A 23,662-nucleotide genomic window follows, 5' to 3' on the forward strand; every position below is an offset into this window, starting at 1 on the left:
TTCTTTTAGTCAAGTTACACCATAAATTTATTTTCTCCTCAGTTTTATTCAATACCTCCTCATTTTTTATGTGATCTACCCATCTAATCTTCAGCATTCTTCTGTAGTGCCACATTTCAAAAACTTTCCTGAAATGCTGGGGCTCTCTTTTTCCTTTCAAAAGACATCTTTTCTTCTATTTACAATCTAAAAGTAACACCACAGTTATCAGCATGAGTCAGTCAGTACTAGTCATGATAAACAGTTAGTATTCAGCTTTTGAGGAAATATAGTTTGACTTATTGAATGATTGCAAAGATTAATTGAAATATGTATGTGTGCACGTGTGTGTGTGTGTGTGTGTGTGTGTGTGTGTGTGTGTGAGAGAGAGAGAGGTGGGGGGGGGGGGGGGGGGGGCGGCTGTGAAGCCAGCACAAGATTTAAATACTTCAACTGAATCACCAGGGGGAGTTAATGCTTTTCAGTGTCCTCATAATTTTTGTGATCTCTCTAACAGTTGATTTGGCGAAATGCGTGTCCGTTCGCAAAGTATCCAATGTCTTTTGATGGTCCAATTTTTGTCTATGTCTTCAGCTATTTTCAGGAAGAATTCGTTAAATTTTGTGGCCAATGATTTGAATTTCAGATCAGCCGCCACACTGTCATTAGTTAGTTGATCATTTAATTAATGAAAAACCATTCCAGTTGGTAATAAGAACTTAAGTCCTTGACTGTTTTCGGCCTTTACAACTGGTCATTTTCACAGAGATCTGAAAAATATGCTGTAAAGAGGCAATGTCAAACAGGTTGTGGGCATCATAACATTCTTATTAGCAACTAGAGCAGATTTTTATTAATTGAACTTACAGCAGCAGAATTAGCACCATCAGAACATGGAGAAACTAATAAAGATCATCATTTGCCTGGCTAAGTTTATTAGTTTCATGCTCAGTATTGTTCCAAATTGTCTTTGCGTTGATCTTGGAAATACTTGTGTATGGTCTTTGCTTTTCTGATAATACGGAATCCACGGAGGAATCTATTTCTCCACAGAATTTTTTAATTCCTTGGATTACTCTACATTCAACTTCTATAGTTCTGAAAATTTCAGAATCCATTTTTTTTTATTTTTTTTTATCTTGTAGCGACTGATATTATTAAGAACATATTTATTACCAGTCTCTGAGCCAATTTTAAAATGCACCACTATAGCCAATATTTTGTATATTTATAACTAACTTCAAATCTATAGATTATTCTGTACTACAGAAACGTTGCACATTTAACTGAACCAATTCCAGCTTTGTGTGACATTTCAACAGATACCTATTGTACCTAAAGTGTGTGTTAAGATTTGTTTTCTAATTCTATCAAGCACCATAAACTATTTGAATTGATGTCAAAATTATGCAACTACGTCACTCTCACACTGATACAAACCTCATTCACAATCAATGATTTTGCTTCTGCTGAACTCAACATGCTTTTATTAATTGCTGCACACAATTTCGCTACTCAAATACTGCATTAGATTATGGTGTGCATGCAACAATGCATCTATTTCTTGGGAGCTCTGTACACAAAATATTTCATTGCATTTATGATCAGACAATATGTTAAATAAATACTTGAATAATTTAACTGCTAAAACACAATTATGTCCCTTTTCCTATAGTCAGATCTTACTGAGATACATACTTTTTAGCTGTAGAATAGATTCATGACGACTACTAATTATAAAAGCAGAAGACCATACTGAAGTCACAATCCACATTTTCAAACAACCAAATCACAGGAAAATTTGTGTTTTCTTACATAAAGCAAAGAACAACAAAATATAACAACATTGTTTCTACAGAACAAATAAACAAGCTTCATAGCCTGCATAAAACACACACCAACCAGCAAGGTAATATGTCTTATACATCAAACACAGCCTATTTGCCAGTACACGAAGGGGTTAAGATTACAGTCATTGTTGAGAGTGATGGATGTTTGTCTTGAATCAGAAGTTGCCATCATCTTTTTCTGTAAGCTTCTTCATATTTCCCACAAGTGGTCATTTATACACATTGGTATGGGATCTTCTTAGGATTATATGATTTCATCTTCCTGTTATGTAACTTGAAATATTATTGCCTGGACCCATTTAACCATAAATTTCCTCGAGATGAATTACTTGCATTTGTAATTTCAACTCATGCATGCACACAGAAACATTACTTCCTTTAAAGAATGGTAAAATTATCTCTTTGTGAAAGAGAAATTATTCCTTCTGGATGTAAAGCTGTTTAAGACATTACTAATACAAATACTGAAGTGTCAAGGTGCTTCACAAAACAAAACTTGGAAGCATCTAATACCGCCGTAATTGTCATGTTCTTCTCCTTTTGTATGGGGGAGGAGTAGGTGCGCTGATCGGACTCGATGACTTGCTGGAACTTACATCATCTGGCTTCAGAGCGCCCCTTGTTGAACGCTTGCTGCTGCTACTACTGCTACCACTACCACCTCCACCAGTGCCACTCCCACTGTTTGCTCCACCACCCCCACCACTGCTACTGTTCCCAACACCACTAGCAATACGTTTTGGAGTATCTTCCTGTCTATGTTCGTGTGAGTCCTTGGAGCGTTCTTTCTTTATGGAAGACGTGGCTGCAGTATCATCCTTGTCTGTATCATCTTTCTTACTCTCCCTTCTTTCTTTTGTGCTTGTTCGGTGTACCTTATGTGACCTGACATCTTTACTCTCCAAAGATTCTACCTTAATTTCTTTCGGCGTTTCCCTAACTTCCTTCTTGTTTTCCTTTTTTCCATCTTTACTGTCTTTACTTTCTCTTCTAAAGTCTTTGTCTTTGCTGATTTTCTTGGGTTCCTTTGTATGTTCCTTGGACTCCCTTTTTATTTCCTTGAATGTGTCTTTGATTTCTTTTCCTTCTTTTTTCACGACAGGTTCCTTTACCTCTTTGTTGTTCACTTCCTTTTTAATCACATCTTTCACAGCTTTTGGCTCTTTCTTGACCTCATTATCCGTGGATGATTGTTCCATACTAGAGCCCGAGTTCACTTTTTCTTCCATCAACTCACCAAACTCTGTTTCAGGAAGACAAAAGTCCTTATCATCATTAGGGAAGGGCAGGTTCTCGGTGTCATCCTTGAAAGATAAAAGGAAGATATGATGAGAAAAGAAAGAGTGGCATCAAAAGTATGTACAAAAGAAAATAGCAGAACAAAGTTTCCAACAAAAAATATAAGTAATGTCAATCTTATAAGCAATCTAAAATAACATATTTTCAAACCAAAGTAGAGCGCTATTCCAATGATCAAGCACCGATAGTGACGTGAAATATCGGCACTGGCTTTGGACACAAGCATTATTACTTCATATGAAAATGAGAAAATGTCAGGAAATTTTAAGGTACTAGAAAGGAAAGGTTGAAGTTTAACGTGTCACTTACATCACAGCCATTAGAGATAGAATGTTATCTTAACTGGAGACAGATTGGGGGAGGGCAGTTGCATCTACTGTGAACTCTCCACAGGACCTTTTCCAGCATCACCTCAAATGATTTAGGTATACACAAAGATACCATAATTATGCAGTCAGTAGGGTGTTTCTCCTTCTGAGAATACTGATGGTGATGTTTTTTCAAAAACCAATGGTTATTGGGGGCTCATTAAAATATTCTGAGAAGAGAATGTGCTGCTTTGAAATTTCCTGGGATTAAAACTGTATGCCAGACTGGGACTGGACCCAGAAACTTGATACTTATGGATAACATTAAATGAGCTACCCCGGCATGACTCTCCATCTGTCCTCACAGCTGCTATCTCTCACTCCTACTTTCCATACCTCATGGACACACTCACATACCATGCTGGAACAGGACTCCTGGAAGAAAGAATATTGTGGAGAAATGGCTTAGTTACAGCCTACAATTTTTCTGCAGTATTCTTTCTTCCAGGAGTGTTGTTCCAGCAAGGTACAAAAGACAGTTTCTATAAGGTATGTAAAATAAGACTGATGTCTAGCAGAAGTGAAGCTTTGAGGATGGGTTGTGTGTCTTATTTGGGAATTAAATGGGTTAGAGCCTTGCCCACAGACAGCAAGGTTTTGGATCATAGCCTTAGTGCAGCACACAGCTTTAATCCATGTAAAATACACCAAGACAAAAAAAAGAAAGAAAGAAAGAAAGATGTAGCATGAAGGAATTATCCAAATGAGATGGAAATCAATAGATGTGATCTACATGTACATACAAGCAAACGATTACAATTTTAGAAAAACTGAGTTATTTATTCAAGAGAAAGAGCTTCACAAATTAAGCAAGTCAATAACATGTGAGTCCAGCACTGGCTCCTATGCAAGCAGTTATCCTGCTTGGCATCAATTAGTAGAGTTGTTAGATGTCCTCCTGAAGCATATCGTGCCAAATTCATGAAAAATCATGAGATGGTTGGAGGGCCTTGCCCATAATGCTTTACATTTTCTAAATTGGGGAGAGATCCGGCAATCCTTCTGGCCAAGGTCAGGTTTGGCAAGCACAAAGACAAGCAGTAGAAACTCTCACCGTGTGCAGGCAGGCATTATCTTACTGAAATGTAAGCCCAGGATGGCTCTCCATGAAGGGGGGAAGGGGTGGAGGTGTGGAGGTGGAGGGTTCTGGGCATAGAGTATCACCAACGTACTGCTGTGCTGTAATGATGCCACAGGTGACAACCAAAGGGCCCTTGCTGTAAAAACTAAATGTACATCAGGCCATCACTCATTTCTGTATGGTACATGACAGTCAGGTTAGTATCCCACCACTGTCTGGGATGTCTCCAGACAAGTCTTCAGCCTGGAATGTCACTGAGTGGAGTAAAATAGTCTTCAGTGAGAAGTACCACTTTGAAATAAGTGCTGATGAATAGTAAAGATGTGTCTGGAAATGCCTGACGTGCTTGGAGATGCCCCAGACAGCAGTGGTATACCAACCTGACCATACAGACTGACAACCAAGAGTGATGGTCTGGGGTGCCATTTAGTTTCACAGGAAGATCCCTTTGATGGTCATCCACAGCACCTTCACAGCACAGTGATTTGTCAATGATCTTCTACACTCCTTTTTGTTTATCTTCATAGCAAGCCATCCTGGGGTACATTTCAGCAAGATATTGCCTGCCCGTACATGATGGGAGTTTTTACTGTTTGCCTTTGTGCTTGCCAAAACCGTATCTTTGCCAGAAAGGTCGCCAGATCTCTCCCCAATTGGTCACATTTGGGGTGTTATGTGTAAAGTCCTCCAACCAGCTTGATTTTAATAATCTAATGCATTTATTAGGCAGAATTTGGCATTATATCCCTCAGGAGGGAATCCAACAACTATTATCAATCAATGCCAAGCCAAACTTCTTGCACAAGGGCCAGAGAAGGACCAACACATTATTGACTTGCTCAATCTGTGTAGCTCTTTCCCTTGAATAAATCACCCATTTTTTCCATAATTGTAATTTGTTTGTCTGTACATGCACATCCCTTCTACTGATATCCGTCCCATCTGGATAAATCCTTTGTGATGTGTCAGTTTTTTTATATATATTTTTTTATTTTCTTTGAGTTCATCGGCAAAACGAAATCCCATTTATATTTACATCCACACTCTAGCAATCTCACTAATATTAACACTCAATCTTTATCGCATAAAATTAAAAATTATAAACAAATATGTTGTGTTCATTCAGTAATATGAATGCTATTGGATACAGACATGTCCCGTTGCTGGAGAAAGCAACTCCAGATTTTTCCTTAAATATAACTCTTTAGCCACTTTACTTTTTTTCCAGTCAATGCAGTGTTTTCTTGGGTTAAGCATGAGTCTAACCCACCTCATCCTAGCAAAGGCTTTCTACCAAATTAATGAAAATAGCATTAACTCCTTATTCTTTTCAATGTACCTTTCTCCAAGGACTTTGTAAGCCTACAGCATCTCTTGTGACTACCCCTTTTCTGAAACCACATCCTCTTCACCCATGAACCTATTCAGATTGCTATATATCCTTCTGATTACCACTCTCAGTAAAACAATGGTCGCATGTGGTGTCAGACTTGAAGTTTTATATTCCTTACATTTTCTTATGTTGTTTTTCTTTCAGAGGGTACCAAGATCCAAGTTGTTAGGCCACTCTCCATTTCAGTATATTCCCGTACTTATTTCTAACAGTTATTCCATTCCGTTTTCATCGAAGGTTTTACATATTTCTGCAGGCAATACAGCAAGCAATGTGTCTTTCCCATTTTTCACCTCCTTATGAGCTAACTCCCACTCACTCAAATAGAATGTTGTTGCCCTACCTACTTCCAGTTCAAATTGCTCTGACTTTTGTCTTCACTGTATTCATATAACAAAATGACATTCTTTCCATCTCTCCTTTACTTCGTGAGGTTCATTAACCATCCTACAATCCTCCATTTCTATCTCCACGACCCTCTTTCATCTCTCCTTTTCACACATCAACCCCAATGCTTCTTTATAAATTAAGTAATACCTGTCATCTCTAACAAATCATTTGATGTTAATTTCTTCCCAATTCACTTCTATCTAGCTCAACCTATCAGCTTTCTTAATGCTATTATTTATGGTCTTATACATTCTTTTTTCCCCCTCTTCAGTATTTATAATTTTCACTTCCTTCTTTCCTCTACTTTACAAATCATTTTGTCTGTTATCCATACTTTCCCCATTCTCTCTAGGTTTTATTCATAGCACTTGTTCCAATAACTCTCTAAAGTTTTTCAGTCTATCAAAAATATTGCCTGGCTCACTGATTCTCAGTCTTCCCGTAAGTAATCTTTTACTTCAGGTTTTCCCTCTTTCTTTATTGTTTGTAAATTTAATGTTACCCTGTTTGTACCTTCCTAGACCATCTTTAGAATAATATGTAGCTTTCCAATAGCTAGGTTGTGTTCTGAGCAGATATCTGCTCCTTGGTAACTTTTAGCATTTCTCAAGCTATTCATAGACCTCTGTTGGTTTCATAAACAGTCATTGAGTTTTGATTTCCAAGTTTACCTCCTACTTGTGTGGTGCTCTAACAAGCTGCCTCCTACCATCAGATTGTTCCTTTTATAGAAGTTTACTAACACCTATCCTTTGTTGTTCCTCCAGCCACAACTGTCACTCCAGAAGAAATTTGCCCTCTCTCTTACCTCACACACAACTGCATTTGTGTTTCCCATAACTATTATGTATGCTCCTATTTCCTCCTCTTCCATTACTTTCCCTATCTACTCATAGCACTCCTCTAACTCTTTGTCAGGATGTCAATTAGCTTTCAGTCTTTCATTTTCACTCAAACTCTTATGACATTTCCATTTATTTTCTTGACTATTAGTATTCCAACTCTTATAAGAGCCAGCTCTCTTATAAGTAGCAAAACTTACTCTCTCCACCAGTTCCCCACCTTGCTTCACTCATACCAAGTACAACCCGTTTGTTTTTGTGCATTTCACTTTTTTTTTAATTATTTGCCTTGTTCTAGAAGTGTCAGGACATTCCATGTTCCAACCATTATGGTTTTTCCTTTCCTTCCATTTCCTCTACCCCCCCCCCCCCCACCCCTTTTTCACTCTCAGTATACAGCCTTGGTAAATTCCCCTCTGGGAGATCTGAGTAAATGGAAAATTTAACTCTAGAATCTTTTATACAAAGGTTCATGTTATGTACGTCTAATAAAAAAGTAGTGTGGCAACTTCTCACTTCTTTCCACATAGGCAGGAAGAGTGCTCCAGCTAGGTTCTGATGCTCATTCTGGGTCAGATGCTGTTTGCAGTCACCCACTCTAGATAAGACACTGCAATTCTTGCAATCCTGCAATGCTCTACACTTACATGTACGTCTATACTTCACAAGTCATTTTACGGTGAGTGGTGGGGGTTATTTGGGTGCCAATGACACTTCCCCCTCTCCTGTTGCAGTTGTGAATTGTCTACTCAAAAAATGATTGATTGTAAGCCTTTATAAGAGCTCAAATATCTCTCTAATCTTGGCTGCATGGTCTTCTTCAAGATATGTAGGAGGAAACAACACATTGTTTGACTCTTCCACAAATTTTAACAGTAATGTACAATGTGTCTTTTGCAGAGTCTGCCACAGGAGTTGGCTGAGCATCCCTGCGACTTTTTCTTGCTTACTAAACAAACGTGTGAAAAAACACACTGGTTGTCTTAAGATATTTTCTATTTCTTCTATCAGCGCTGTTTGGTAAGGGTCCCTGCCTGACAAGCAATACTTAAGTACTGGCTGAATGCACATTTTATACGCTACCTACACATGACTCCCAATTTGGCATCTGCCCTCCCTGCAATCGTTCCACCTGAAATCACTCTAAACTCATACACCCACATATTTAATTGATGTGACAGCTTCCAGTGACTGTTCAGTAATTGTGTAATCACACAATAATGTGTAATCCTGCCTCTTCATGTCCAATACATTACATTTGGTTATATTGAAGGTCAACTGGTAATCCCTGTGTTACGCATCAATCCTCCACGCTCTTCCTACATTTCACCACAATTTTTCAGCACCGTGACTTCTCTGTACATAACAGCATCACCTGATAACAACATTGTGGAGCTTCCCATGTTATGTACTACATCATTTCTACATATTGTGAATAGTAATGGTCCTGTCACACGTCCCTGGGGTGCACTCAACATACTTTTAAATCTGTAGATTGCTCTCCATTAAGAATGCTGCTTCCTTTGCCCTGTCAACAATACAATACTGTTAAAGCAATGAAAAGTTCTTGGAGAATGGTCCTTTGGTCTGAAGATGAACACTTGCTGGTCAAAACTGGTTATGGCACTGAAAATGCTACTTGATTGTGCCATCAAAAAATATACGAAACTAATACAACAGGTGGTTCAGAAGCCCACTCATGCTGCAACTACATCAGATCTAATGACAAATACACCTGACCTCTTTAAGATGTCTGCTTGGAAACTAGTAGTAATGACCACGAGGCAGCTGTGACTTAAAGATGAAGACGTTGTTACATGTTCTTCAAACTAGACAAAGAGGCAATAACGTCATAACTCAATTATGAAGTTAAAACATTCAGGTCTCACCAGGAACATTTAGAGTGAGTGTGGTAGGAGTTTAGAAGAACAGGTGACCAAGCACTGGATACATACCTGTATGTGTCTAGTGGAACAGTTTTGTGATGGAAGGGACAGTCCACTGTATACAATCTCTGTAAAGATACTTCTAGGGACACAGTGGCTACTGCACAACACGTGTAAAACAAAGCATAAGAGTATAAACAAGGAAATGCTAACCAAAATGCATCTGGTTGTCACACGGGTAATGCATGGAGCCTTCAACAACTATAATAGAAGAAGCATATTGAAAGACTTCTCTTGAAGCCCAAATAAATTCTGGTTAAATGTAAAGGGCATCAGTGATACCAAAGTTAATGTCAAGACAGTCACTTATAACACAGGAACTGAAACTGAGGAAAGCAAAGCAAATGCAAAAGTACTAAACTTTGTTTCAAAGTGTTTCTTCACAAAGAAAAATCACGAAGTGTACCACAGTTTAACTCTCTCAGAGTAACAAAGAAGAGTGAGACAGATAGTGTCATTGGCACTGAGAAACAGCTGAAGTTGCCAAAACTGAACAAAACTCAAGCTTGATGGAAACCCTATCACATTATACACCGAATTTGCACCTGCAGGTGAGTAGCCCCTCTTAAAAATAGTATACCATAGATCTCTCTAACTAAAAACTTTTCCCATTATTTGGAAGAAAGAGCAGGTCACACCTGTCTATAACGTCAGCAGAAGTGATCCACAAAACTACTATCCCATACCATTGACAATCATCTGTTGTAGACTTTTACACCGTATGATGAGCTCAAATGGGTATTTGAATATAATTACTTCCTCCATTCCAAGCATCAAGGATTTGAAAACACTGACTATGTGAAAACCAGCCTGCACCATTCTTACGTGACATACTGAAAGCCTTTAATCAAAGCAGTCAGTAGATGTAGTATTTCTTGATTTCCGGAAAGCATTTAACTCAGTAAAACACCAACCGTTACTGACAAAACTATGATCAATCGGGGTAGCAAGTAAAATTTGTGAGTAGATTGTGGATTTCTTTGTCAGGAGAATGTGGCAAGTTATCTTGGATGGAGAGCCATCAACTAATGCAAAAGTAACTTTCAGTATGCCCAAGGGACCATTCATGTTCATGTGGTATGTTAGTGACCAGGCAGACAATATTAATAGTCAACTCAGATTTTGTGTGGATGAAGCAGTTATCTATAAGGAAGTACTGTCTGAAAAAAGCTACACAAATATTTAGTCAGATCTTCAGAACATTCTGCAGTGATGCAATGAGTGGTAATTTTCTTCAAACATTAAAAGTAAGAAATGTAAAATTTTCCAGCTGACAAAACAAAATGTAACTTATCTGTTGACTACAATGAGTCACAACTGGAACCTGTCAAGTAATACAAATACATGCATGTAACAGTTTGAGAAGATATAAAGCAGAACATTCACACAGCTCAGTGGTAGGTAAACCAAGTGCCAGACCTCAGTTCATTGGCAGGATACTGCGAAAATACGATCAATCTACGAAGGAGATTGCTTACAAAACACTCACACAACCCAGCCTAGGCTTTTGCTCCAGTGTACGGGACACACAATAAATAGGACTGACGGGAGAGTTTGGATCTATACAAAGAAGGATGGCAGGAAAGGTCACAGGTTTGTGAGGGCCATCTCTGAGATGGTGGAAAACCTGAACTGGCGCAGACTTGGAAGACAAATCCAGCCTGTGAAAACCTACATACAAAGTTTAAATGTAATAGGAAGAAGCCTTTTAATACAGTAATGGCTTCTCATTGGCTCTAGAATAATGACAACTGTGTCCTACAACCTCTCTTCAGTTTCTTCTGCAAGTGGCCTCTATGACCAATCTACAGCAGTAGGTCTCTGTAAGATCTGACAATGTTATCTAACAATTAAATCATATATTACATTTTGAAGTTAGGCAGTGCCAGTCAGTTAATTTTCAGGAAGTTAATCACTGGTTGAAGTGACAAACACCATAAACGACATGGCGACAACAACGAAATGTTCTTGGCAATTTAAAAGTCTAAGGTACAGATCAGTCTGTCACCGCAACCAGGTATTTTTAGTATCACATTTGTTGGCTTTGCCAACTCACAACTAAACTATTATTTTTCAGTCTAAACTATACCTCACGCTAAGCTACAGATCAATGTGTCACCACAACCTGTTTTCTTTTACTATCACATTTACTGGCTTCATCAGCAAACAACAAAACTATGAATATGTGCACCAAAAGGTGATGGGACAGCAGCCACTGACATTACATCACTGGCCAAAACTGATGACAAGTACCAAAAATTTCTTCTCGACCCCTGCATTGTTATCTGTGACCTAGAGGACATTATTCACTGTAAAATCTCTGACAGAACGTTCAGTGCTGCACGAGTCCACTAATAGCATGTTGAATTATCTATACTGACTCAGCATGACAGTAACCATCTCTATAATGTTTACGTGATGTGCAAATACTTGTACATGCTCAGACATGGAGCTTGGTGTCACACAGACTATATTCTATGAGATTTTAAGAGACTTTGTCCCTTACTGTATTCACTGTAAAGTACACTGAATAATGTTTGTAGACATACTGAATAACTACTGCAGAAAGACAGTGATTACGCAATACACCAGAAGAACTATTCTCTAAAACCTCAATTTATACTGTGGACACACTGAAATTGATGACTGATTACAAAGTTTAGATCTTAACAATAATCATCTTCAGACTGACATAGCATGCCATTCGACATCTTACGGCACATGAAAAAACATGCATTGTGAAAGAAAACTACTTTTTCTGATGGGGGATATTTTCTCAACATATGCATTATTACGCATTACATTTGCTGCTATGTCAGTTTTTGATCTGGAGACTGTTGTTAATAGATGAAAGTAGTAACAGTGAATGAATAAGATTAAAAAGAAAACTGATAAGAAATATTTAATGCCCTCCATGCATTTTTCATAATAGATGTACTGTATAAGCACCAAAATACTGACAGGAGATTTGCCTGTTTTGTAATAAACCTTTACTGATTTTGCATTTCAATTTCATTTATTTGTTACGAAAATTGAGTTAAATGTCATGCAAACATAGGCATTGGGGTGTGTCACAGATCACCTGGTATTGCAACCTTTATTTCATATTCACAGTCCTCAACTTTGCCAACTATCAACCAAATTCTATCTTACACAACACAGTCTAGACCTCAAGCTAAGCTATAGATCAGTCTGCAGTACAACAACCAAGGTCTGTAATTCCTCTTCCATGATTAGCAGTACATAACAAAACCTCAATCATATATGTTCACAAGATTTCACCGATAGAAGATTTGGCAGAGCTCTCTCTCAAAACACACACACACACACACACACACGAAGGTATAATAAGAGAGAGAGAGAGAGAGAGAGAGAGAGAGAGAGAGAGAGAGAGAGAGAGAGAGAGATTCTATTGCTATTTGGTTCATATCAAATAAGCACACATACCAAGGCCTGCATGTCATACATTGTGTCCAAATGATCCCATATAACTTTTGATGAAACGTCTTTATTCAGAGCATTTCTGAACTTCTCAAGGATGCAAGCCATCTGGAAGTGCTTGTTAACACCTGAATAATACACAAAATGAATTAACTGAAAGCCGGAGCAGTGTAATTTGCCTAAGTTACAGTACTATCATTCATTAAAAAAGCGTATGGTTGCCAAACGACAAAATTATACAATTCCATTTCAATTGTTTACATATGTTTAGGTTAGGGAGAATAGATACGTTGAAGACTGAGAAGGATGAAAACTACTCACCAACGGGTTTGTGGCCAATCATAGCATAAAATAACTGCACTTCTGTTTCAACATTCCATTCTATTTGCTCGGAAACTTCTTCTTTGTCTTTCACCACCATTTTTAATGCACTATCCGGCACTACAACACCAGCCTTCTGCTGCGAATCGAATTTTGTATCGAAAGTACAATACTCGATTTACAAAAGACAAACCTCGAACGCCAATTCAAATTTCACAGAAGACACCTGTAATATACGGCCAGCCGGCAGGTAAGTTTCATTTTAAATATTACTTTTCCTATACTATTAGGATAATAATGACAGAGAATATCCGTGAGTACCCGATGACGTTTTTCAGTGCATCTGGATTATGTACTTAATCGTGCAATCGAAAAATACAACACTGTTTATATTAAATAGTCAGTCACACGTGCATACCTTTACCTTGCAGGTGGTTCTTACCAACACCGTGCATCAAAATACCACAAACGAAGATAAAAGGGTGTAGCTATTGTAATTTCAGTGCGATTATTAGGATAGTTGTCTGCAGTAGCGTCTTGTATAACTTTCAGGATAATTGTTATTTTATTGTTGATTTTACTGTCTTGAAATATTTGCCCATCAATGTTTTGACATTCAGTGAAATAGTGTTGGAGAAAGGGAGGAAGCTTTATATTGTTTATTTTTGCAGCCTAGAGCCATGGAGCGGATATTTGAACGTAAAATAGGATATTTGTGTATGCTCTGCTGATCTGTCAATAACTATTCCAGATTATGTGAACGTGTCATTGCAGAGACGTAATCTGTAACACTTTTTGAGTTGGTTTCCAAGATTCGTTGAGCACATGTCGACGAAAGATGCGAAATAGCGTCCATTATACCAAATGTCACTTCTTAGTTTTGCTCGTGTACGAAACTAAGATTACAAACTGTATGAGTGTAAGAGTAGAAAAGCTCATTACTCTACGAACGCTCCATAAACCTGAGATCGAACACATGCTCACACTTTTCTACAGAACAGTGTTTAACAGCATTGTTTACTTAATGGGCAGTAATTTGAGAAAATTCAATGTCAAGAATGACAGTGGTTAACGTGATGAAAATTTGTCGTCGTTTCTTATGTTTCCAATATATTGTGCAAGGAATTTAGTGAAATCGCAACCGTGGTAGTACATTTTTAAATTTGTGTTCGTTAACAGCTCGAGCGACTGCATTACTGATGTACAGCATTCATGCGTAACATAATTTTCCAATTATTAGAAAATAAAATTTGTGCAGGAGGGGATTACTGGAGTAAATTTGTGAATTGTTGAGGATTCTGTGGACCAAAATCTTGAACCAAATTATTTGAGCTTTAGTACCATTCCGTTAGTAGAGGGCTCTTTAAAAAAAAATAATACTTTGTGATTATGGTATATTCAAAGTAATTTCCATTGATAATGAGACCTTTATTAATTTATTCAGGTTGAAAACAAGCAGCTACTACAATGATGTACCTTTTAATGTGCATGAAAGAGATAGATAGACTGCAACAAATAGTGTCATTTCTCAGTACAGTATGTTAAGGATGTGTGGAATAAATTATTTGCTAACTTATACTGTCATATTAGACTGCAAAAAACATGAATGATTTGGTGTTCACTCAGAAGATTGGTTTGATGCAGCTCCCCATGCTAATGTAATTTGTTCAAGTATATTTCCATATCGGCATTACTATATACTGGAACCTACTGTCATATTAACCAGCTTACTGTTTTCTGTCTGCAGTTTTTACCAAACTAACTGTTCCTTGATGCTTTAAGAGATATCCTGTCAGCTGATCCCTCCTTTTATCTAACTTGTGCCACATACTCCTTTCCTCCTCAGTTTTTTTTTTTTTTTTTTTTTTTTTTTTTTTTTTTTAAAAAAGAGAGGATAGATGATTTTTTAGATTACTATAGCTGCAGCGATTAACACTTCATGGAGCCATATTTGGTGCCATAGGCCTATTTATTTTGTTTCTAACCTTTCGTGCATCAGAAAAAAAATTTAGGGGCAATGATATTTAATATCTCCAGTTCTATAGTCACCAGAAACATTGTTGCAGGCATGCTCTTGAAAAATTTAGTTTTTGAAATGACATATTGGTTGTGGATCTCATACACATTTTAGATTCCCTCCATATGAAATTATCATAAAAATTTATATATATGCCACCTGTCAGTCCCCTGTGAAAAGCAACAGTCTTTCTTCATTTTTGTCTTTTATTTCTGATACATATTAAGTTTGTTGTGAGACTTACTTTGGTGTGCGGCAGTTGTCACTTAGTCACAAATTTATTGCAAGTGAGAAACTGGTAGCTATGAATTTCAGTTTGTGTTCAGATGTGTGAAAAAAGATTCACACTGAATTGTTGAGTTATATTTTAGTGTACTATTTATGATAACCTAGACAATTTGATAATTTGGGACCTCCGCTGAGATATATGGATGCTCTAATGTCATCAGATTCAAAAAGAGAAAAATCTTTGTTTCAGTGAAGCAACAAACGGTTGTGAAGTCTAGTTTGTGAACTCCTTTTCTTGGTTTATATTTCTGTCAACAGTGTTCCAGTTCTTCTTGTTTTATTGAAAAATAGAAGACACTTCTGTTACAGCAGTGTTGTATATTTCCTAGTACCCATCTTAGAAATGAACACTAAAATTGACAATAGATGAAATTACAATGAACGAATCACTGTAGTTTGTAAATGGCTTGCTTGGTTAGTTCTTCTGTCTAGTTCAAAATACAGCTAACACTACACTACACTACACTAAAGACTGATATATATGCAAATATTTTTGTAAGTTTGAAGTAAGTAAATGTGGACCTGGTAGATGATAGAAAAATTCGTTTTCCTTCATTTATGCTAAATGAGATGCATAACTTATTATTATCACATACATTTTTCTAATTTTCTTTTTTTTATTGTCAACTCATTATGTTTGTCTTAGACATTTTTATGATTTACTCACAGATGTTTAAGATGGCTGTGACAGTGATGTGACAGAAGCTGCGCAGTTCCAACTACATGCACCGCTGAATCGATCTTATTGCTAACTAGCTGACTGTTTGGTGTTGCCTAGATATTTATTTATTCCAGTCTTGTACCAATCCCTTTCCTCCTCCACCCTCTATATGTGCATCTCCACTGCCCTCTCTCTTTGTTCAGATTCTGCACTCCCATCCTCTGTCCATTTACTCCTGCCCCTCTCTTCCCTCTCTGTCCATTTCCTCCTCCTCCTCAATCTGTTCATCTCCTCCCCCCTCCACCACCTCTCTGCCTATCTCTGTCCATCTCCTCGTATCTGTGCCACTCTCCTCCTTCCCCGTCACTATCTGTCAATCTCCTCGCCTCAGTTTTCTTTCCACGTTATCACACTCAACTCTGTTGGAGGCTGGTGGTACTTCTCCCTACAGCATTTCTTCCAAATTGTATCCAATATGTGTGCCAAATTTGGGTGAAATTATTTAGGGGTTAAGATGAACTTTTTTCACCTGTGGCTTGCATGAATGTGCACATATCGACTATATTAAACACACATTTTCTTTCTCATTTGTACACATATTTGTCTGTATGTCTAGCCAGTTTCACCCAGCAAATGTTTGACATCCATCCTAAATGATATGCTGCACAATGATATAATTTTGCAGATACATTCAATGATATGTACCTACTGTCTCCGAAACATGTCATGAATAAAGTTCGTAGTACAGAAGAAATAAATTAAAACTTCATGCGTGATGTGGCAGTTTCTCACACATCTCAGTGCTTATCGCCCAAACTGTGTTTTGTACAATGATATATTGTGGTACATACATTCAGCGGCAGATGTGGATATGGACTGCAAAAAGTGCAACAAAGTAATAAATTTAAATGTCTTGCATAATGAGGTAGTTTTTGACGCATGTCAGTGCTTATGACATCAATCTTCGAAACAGTGTCATGTAATGGATGTAATTTCTCTGGTACATGTAGTGGTGTATGTGTATACTATCTGCAAAATGTTATGAACACAATGACAAAGAAGTAATAAAACATCATGCTTCATGTAGCAGTTATACTTCATGAACAGCGAAAATGTAATAAGCAATTAACTTTCAACATTTTTGTGGGGGTCATCAGCCAGAAAAGGTTTTGTAAAGGTGTGAAATTATGTGTACAGACTTTTGCAGATCACTTAGTGCTCATAGTGATTCTTTGTAGACAGTAAATCATCTGAGATGTGTACCACGGCATTGAGATCAGTCTGTCATTGTGGCCTTAGAGTTACTGTAAAGTTTTTCGTGAGTATGAAGACTGATTGTGCTATATCTTAAAAAAATTTTAGGATAAGAATAATCAGGTGATCGGGGTGTATACGCTCCGGGGAAAACACTTAAATTTTTTCATCCGAAAAAATGCGGGAAAACCCCGGGAATTTTTTTGAATTCCGGGGATTTTTCATTGTTTTAATTTTGAGATAAATGTTATTTTGCTGGTAAGATCTGATACTTTAACAAAGAATTTTACTTCAGTTCGCTACTGCGTAATAATACTGTAGCAATAAAACATATCGTGAGAATAATACCAAAATAAAACTTTAGTTGTGAAGAAAACGACAGTAAAAAAATAAATAAATAAAACACAGTGCATTACAAGCGTCTGCCGACAGCAAAATGTGTCGAAGACTGTAGGACTACTTCGTAGCAACAGATTGTTTTCGATGAGCGTGACGTCCCAACTGTATACATTTCTAACACGTCATGGGAAAATATTGCAGACGGTTATTTAAGAAGCGTTATTTTCAGAGCAAATTACGGTTTATGCGAGATGAATTATGTTACTTGTGAGATTGTGCGACGAATGGAATGATTCTCATTCAGAACTTAACGCTGTGAGGACCAGCCACTTAGAAAAATTTCGGGGCCCATTACTTAAAATGTTACTGGCGCATTTGTGTTTGATATATCTTAAAGAGTATAACACACGCTAAAAAAGGCCAAGCTCCAAGGTTAGTTTTCATATTTATTTTAGTTCTTTCATAAATTACAAATTATGCAATGGCAATGGCACAAGTATAATTATCCTTCAGAAATAAGAGCGAGGTGAGTTCTTGAGCAGTTTTACACGTAACTGGCTTTTATATGGGTGGAACATTTATTCAGCCAGGTAATACACGAAATGTTCGGTAGATAGCAGTGAAATTTAAAATCGTGCTTGTCAGAAATATACAGGTGCTGCAGTTTAAATTGTGCTCTGATCCTGCCTAACCAAACCCTAGGAAAAAAATATATATATTAATGACCAATATTAAATGCGAAAGCTTGGGTTTTCGTTGTAACAATACTGTATGTACACTAATTTAAACGATCAAGTTTTGGTATTTGTGTACTTGAATTCACTTAACGTGTCCGGGCAAGAACATCTAAATTCCCTTCTTACAAAACACTGCAGCTTTAATGGCCTTGTTATGGCACAAAAAAAGATTTTCCGTATGCAAACAAACTCCATCCTTGTCCACATGAACAAATGTGCAATCCTCTCTGTTTCTCCACATTCACACTGGTCATCTTCTGAGGGGCCCCATTTAACCATGTGTACTTTGCATTTTGCGACTCCTGTTCTTAAACTATTCACTGCTCACCATGTAGCATCCGGTAGTTGCCGGCCTTGTGTGATTTGCTCTGTGGGGTGCAGACTGGTGTTACCCGCACTGTCTGGATGAAGTTCTTCTTTGACTTCAAACGAGGTGGAAGTGTTTGGTAGTTATACATTATTTGCCGTGGGTCGATTTGCTGCTTTTTCCCCACCTATTTCACGGCGTATATTGCGTCTGATATTTGTGGGTTCGCACTACTTAACAGTGATGTAGCTGTAGCTATTGGCTGACTACATCACCGCAATGCTCTGAATATCTGGTGTCATTGGCGAGCAAGATCACGTGACGTGAGCTATGATTGTCTAACAAAAGCGTATTTTAATCTTGATTTCAATGCTTCGGAAGCTACCGTGCTGTATTTGGTGAAATTCTTATTTATACTTTCGTAGTATGAAAATATGCAGTGTACATATTTGAGGCGCATCAAAGATTTTTTCCAAAACGCGTAGTTTTTTGCTGGGTTTCAGTTGCTAAAGTACCTGGAAGTTCTATGCCAATGTATAAAACTTTTACGATTCAAAGAATCCTAAGTATTACAGCTTCGAGGGCAGTATATTGCCCTTTAACCTGGAAAAAAATGTACTTTCACCCAGGGTACAGTGTATTTTCACCCAGGAAGAAGTGTATTTTCACCTGGGAAACTGGCCCCAGGGGCTCAGCATTCATTTGCTGAGTACGGGCTTGGCGACTCCGGGGTCCTAAGATGGGGACTGGTCAGCGCCGCCAGTCTCCTGTCACCGTAACCCCCGGACATGCTTCAGCGACCACCGTATGGCGCGGCGGTGGAATGTTGTGTGCTGCGGGGAATGGTAATCTTGGCGTGACCGCCTGGATTGCGAGGAAGGTAAACCTCTATAAAAACTCCTCAATCTTACGGTGTGCTGCGCGCCTATAAGATGCATGGCTGTTGGGGTGGAACAGTAGTAAGCGGGCAACCTCTGGGGCACCTGCCGCACCCCAGTTGTATAAGGCTTACTCAGGCACGCGGGGCTCTGTCTGAGCGGACCTTTAGTTCCCTAGCTGCTCGTGGGACCACAATGGACCCTTCGACCTCTACATTTCCCCCTACCAGTGGATTGGGTGGGCCACTGGTAGGAAAACACACCCCATCGAAAAAGCGACTTCGTGCTGAGAGTCCTCCAGCGCCTGGTGTTACTAGAGATTTATCAGACTGTCGTAACAGAGCACATGCTGATAACCAGAATGTTGTTGATTGTCAAACGGAAGGAGGGTAGCTTTGAGAGGGTTTCACCCTTTTACATCCACAAGGGTCTTGAGGCAATTGCAGGAACACTGAAATCTGTGAAGCGACTGCGCATTGGGACTCTGTTAGTTGAAACTTGTAGTTCCCGTCAAGTCACTTCTCTTCGGAAAGCAACCTGTCTCGGAGAGTACGCTATCGAGACCGAGCTCCACTCCACTTTGAACTATAGTAAGGGTGTTGTGACATGTAGGGACTTAGTGGATATCCCCAAGGACGAGTTGAAATCTGAGTGGACTAAAGGTATTGTCGACGTGCAGCATATTATGAAACGAGTCGATGGGGACCTAGTCAAATCCGACTCGTTTATTCTCATTTTCAATTGCCCGAGACTCCCAGAGCATGTTAAAGCGGGTTTCTTACGTTTGCCAGTACGGCCATGTTTCCCCAAACCAATGTGCTGTTTTAAATGTCAGCGCTTTGGGCATACTACGTTGGGGTGCAATGGGATAGCCACTTGGGGTAAATGTGGTCAGCCTGCCCATGAAGGAGCCGATTGTTCATCGCCTGTGAAGTGCGTGAATTGCTCTGGGAGTCACTCTGTTTGGAGCCGGGTCTGCCCCATCTATCTCGAGGAACGGAAGATACAGGAGATCAAAACATCTAAGCGCATCCCCTATGGTGAGGCCAAGAAGCTCTTTAAGGCCATGCAGCCTCCTGTGTTTACAACATCTTCTGCAGAAACCGGTACAGTTGGCCACTGTTGCTACACAAACAGAGGTTGCTAGTGTCAGCACTAATACCTGCGTGTGCCAGTGCACTTGTGCTGCTGCGGCTGTTTTGCAACCTGCAGCTCTCCCCACAACGTCGGACAAGGCCTTGGTTGCTGACATTGGGGTACTTCCTGGTAGGTAAACACACCCCTGCTTCTCCCCAGGCGAGTAAAGCTCCAACTGTTGACAAGGTTCTGCATTCTAAACCCCCCAAGACAAAGATGCTGAAGGTGTAGGTTTTGCCACCTGAGGAGACTAGTCAGGGTCAGTCCGATGACGATGCCATTGTACTGTCGTGACATCTCCCTTGGGTCGCCATCAGAGCTGATGGACATTGATGTCGACCGAGGGCGATATTCTCGCCCCAGGAATAAATCTCCAGCCATTACGGGCTCTCCTCCAAAGCACAGAGGCAGGCTGGAAGTTCAGCCACCCTGATCACTGGCTCCCATATTACAGTGGAACCTGAATGGGTTCAGGACGCATGTGGCCGAATTACAACTCCTTATACGAGAGCGCCCCTTGTGCTTATGTCTCCAAGAGACACATTTTCGGGCCACTGATGCTCCTTCTTTACGGGGCTATACCGTGTATCGAAAAGATGATCTGATGGGGGAAAGGGCAAAGGGTGGTGTTGCGGTTTTTGTCCGTGACATGCATGACTCATCTGAGCTCCCTCTCGTTACGGACTTGCAAGCAGCTGCAGTTGACCTTCTTGTGGGGCGGAGGCTCACAATCTGTTCCGTTTACTTACCGCCTCAGGATGCAATAGACTCTGAGGCTCTCATAGACCTTATTAGCCAACTCCCCCGCCCATTTCTCCTTCTGGGGAACTTCAATTCTCATAATGTCTTATGGGGCTCTATGACTACTAGCACCAGGGGTCGCGTTCTGGAAAGCCTCATGGCGTCCGAAGAACTGTGCATCCTCAACTCTGGTGCTCCCACTCATTTCTGTACTGCATCTGGGTCGTCGTCAGCTATTGACCTTTCCTTTTGCTCTCCAGCACTCGCGGATTCTGCTCTGTGGGAGGTTGCTGCTGACCTCCATTCTAGTGACCACTTCCCCCTTTGGATTCGCCTACTGGATGAGGCTGTGGCATTACCAGTGCCGCCCAGGTGGCACCTCTGTAGAGCTGACTGGACACTTTTCAGCCATCTGGCTGTTTTGGAACACCGTGCCAGCGTCCACGAATGGGTCGACCATGTTACAGCCGTGATCTCCCATGCTGCTGAATTGTCGATCCCACGGTCCTTAGGTCATCCCAAGAGGCGTCCTGTCCCTTGGTGGACCACTGAGTGCCGCTCAGCCATCCGAGCCCGCCGTGCAGCTCTGCGCCGCTTCAAGTGCCGGCCCTCAGCTGACAATCTTGCGGCCTTTCAGGTGGCAAGGGCCAAGGCGCGGCGAGTGATTAAAGAGAGCAAACGACAGTCATGGCAATCGTTCTTGAACTCCATCTCCCGCTCCACTAGTTCTACGAAAGTATGGGAAGCCATCAGGAAGATTTCCGGGAAACGCAGCCACCTACCTGTCACGGAATTGCTGCATCAGGGATGTCTCCTCACGGCGCCCAGAGACATTGCCCAGACACTGGCCGTGCATTTTGCGGAATCTACTGGCACTATTCACTTGGACTTCGGTCTCCAAAATCTGAACCCTACCACTGCCCCTTCACAATGTGGGAACTGGATTCGGCGCTGTCTGTGGCTCATGATACTGCGCCCGGTCATGATCAAATCCTGTACAGCATGCTGCAGCACTTGTTGCTGCCATCCAAGGAAGTTCTCCTGAATTGTTTTAATATGATATGGTCATCCGGCACGTTCCCTGACTCGCGGAGGGAGGCGATTTTGATTCCCCTCCTCAAACCGGAGAAGGACCGAATGCATCCCAGTAGTTATCGGAGTATTGCTTTGACGAGCTGTGTCGGGAAGACATTGGAACGCATGGTCAACCGTCGCCTGGTTTGGCTGCTCGAGACCAGGCAGCACCTTAGCCAGTCTCAGTGTGGCTTTCGGAGATGTCGTTCAACTATAGACAACTTGATCCTGCTTGAGGCAGCCATCCAGCAGGCCTTCCTACGTAACCAGCATTGTGTAGGGTATTCTTTGACATTAATAAGGCATATGACACTACTTGGCGCCGCCTTATCCTCAATCAACTCCATCAGTGGGGCTTTCGTGGCCATCTCCCGATCTTCATTCGGTCCTTTCTTTCCCGCCGCCTCTTTCGATAGCGGGTTGGTAATGTGCCATCTGATTTGTACGTGCAGGAGAATGGTGTTCCTCAGGGAAGCATTTTAAGTGTCACCCTCTTTGCCATCGCCATTAACAGTATCACGTCCACTATCCGGAGTCCTGCCCAGTGCTTCTTGTTTGTGGACGATTTTGCTGTTTTCTGTTCTTCCTCCAGTCTTGTCACTGCTAGTCGGCAGCTGCAGCTTACGATAAAGCGATTAGAGGCATGGACTGCGAAGACGGGTTTTACCTTTTCTGCAGACAAATATGTGTGTGTTCATTTTAATCGTTCTCGACGTCCTTTTACCTCCCCTGAATTGCGTCTGAGGGACACCATTCTTCCGTTTAGAGACACTGTGAGGTTCCTGGGCCTTACTTTTGATTCCAAGTTGTCGTGGTTGCCGCACTTTAAAGACGTCAAGGTGCGGACCCTGAAGGCACTGAATATTTTGAAGTGTCTGAGCCATCGGTCCTGGGGAGCAGATCGGGCGCGTCTGCTGCTGTTTTATAGGGCTTTCGTCCGGTCGCGTCTTGACTGTGGATGCACCGTGTATGGGTCAGCGAGGCCTTCGTATCTGAAGATTCTTGACGCAGTACACCATGAGGGTATCAGACTGGCCACTGGTGCATTCAGTACCAGTCCCATCCCCAGCCTGTGTGCTGAACCGCCGCTCGCCATCTGGCGGAAACTCCTCATGGTGCGACGGGTGTGTCAATTCCTTGCCTGTCCTACCTCCCCTGCGTACCCTACCGTTGCCCGACCGCCTATGGAACGTCTCTTTTTCCAGTCGTCCCAGGGCAACGAGACCGTTTGTGATTCGTGCCAAGCATTTGCTAGAGTCCCTTGGTGTGGAGCGTGTGGCACCGCAACTCCAGGGTTTTACCCTCCTGCCTCCCTGGTT

At 40.5% G+C, this 23,662-nt stretch overlaps 1 protein-coding gene and 1 long non-coding RNA gene across 2 annotated transcripts in view; one reads left to right on the top strand and one right to left on the bottom strand.

Annotated features, from left to right (window-relative positions):
* Window positions 1–398: 398 nt before the first annotated feature.
* LOC126416247 (uncharacterized) lies at window positions 399–13,158 on the bottom strand. The gene is made up of 3 exons (XM_050083869.1): window positions 12,911–13,158; window positions 12,596–12,717; window positions 399–3,133 (listed from the first exon to the last, which is right to left on the bottom strand). Exons 1-3 carry the CDS (start codon window positions 13,008–13,010, stop codon window positions 2,354–2,356), a joined length of 1,002 nt encoding a protein of 333 aa, XP_049939826.1. The 5' UTR covers window positions 13,011–13,158; the 3' UTR covers window positions 399–2,353.
* LOC126416248 (uncharacterized) overlaps window positions 12,920–23,662 on the top strand; it is a 260,962-nt gene continuing 250,219 nt past the window's right edge. The window contains exon 1 of the long non-coding RNA XR_007575421.1: window positions 12,920–13,160. This is a non-coding gene — a long non-coding RNA (uncharacterized LOC126416248). The remainder of the gene's footprint in view (window positions 13,161–23,662) is intronic.

This window comes from Schistocerca serialis, chromosome 8, assembly GCF_023864345.2.
Source record: "Schistocerca serialis cubense isolate TAMUIC-IGC-003099 chromosome 8, iqSchSeri2.2, whole genome shotgun sequence".
NCBI lineage: Eukaryota > Metazoa > Arthropoda > Insecta > Orthoptera > Acrididae > Schistocerca > Schistocerca serialis.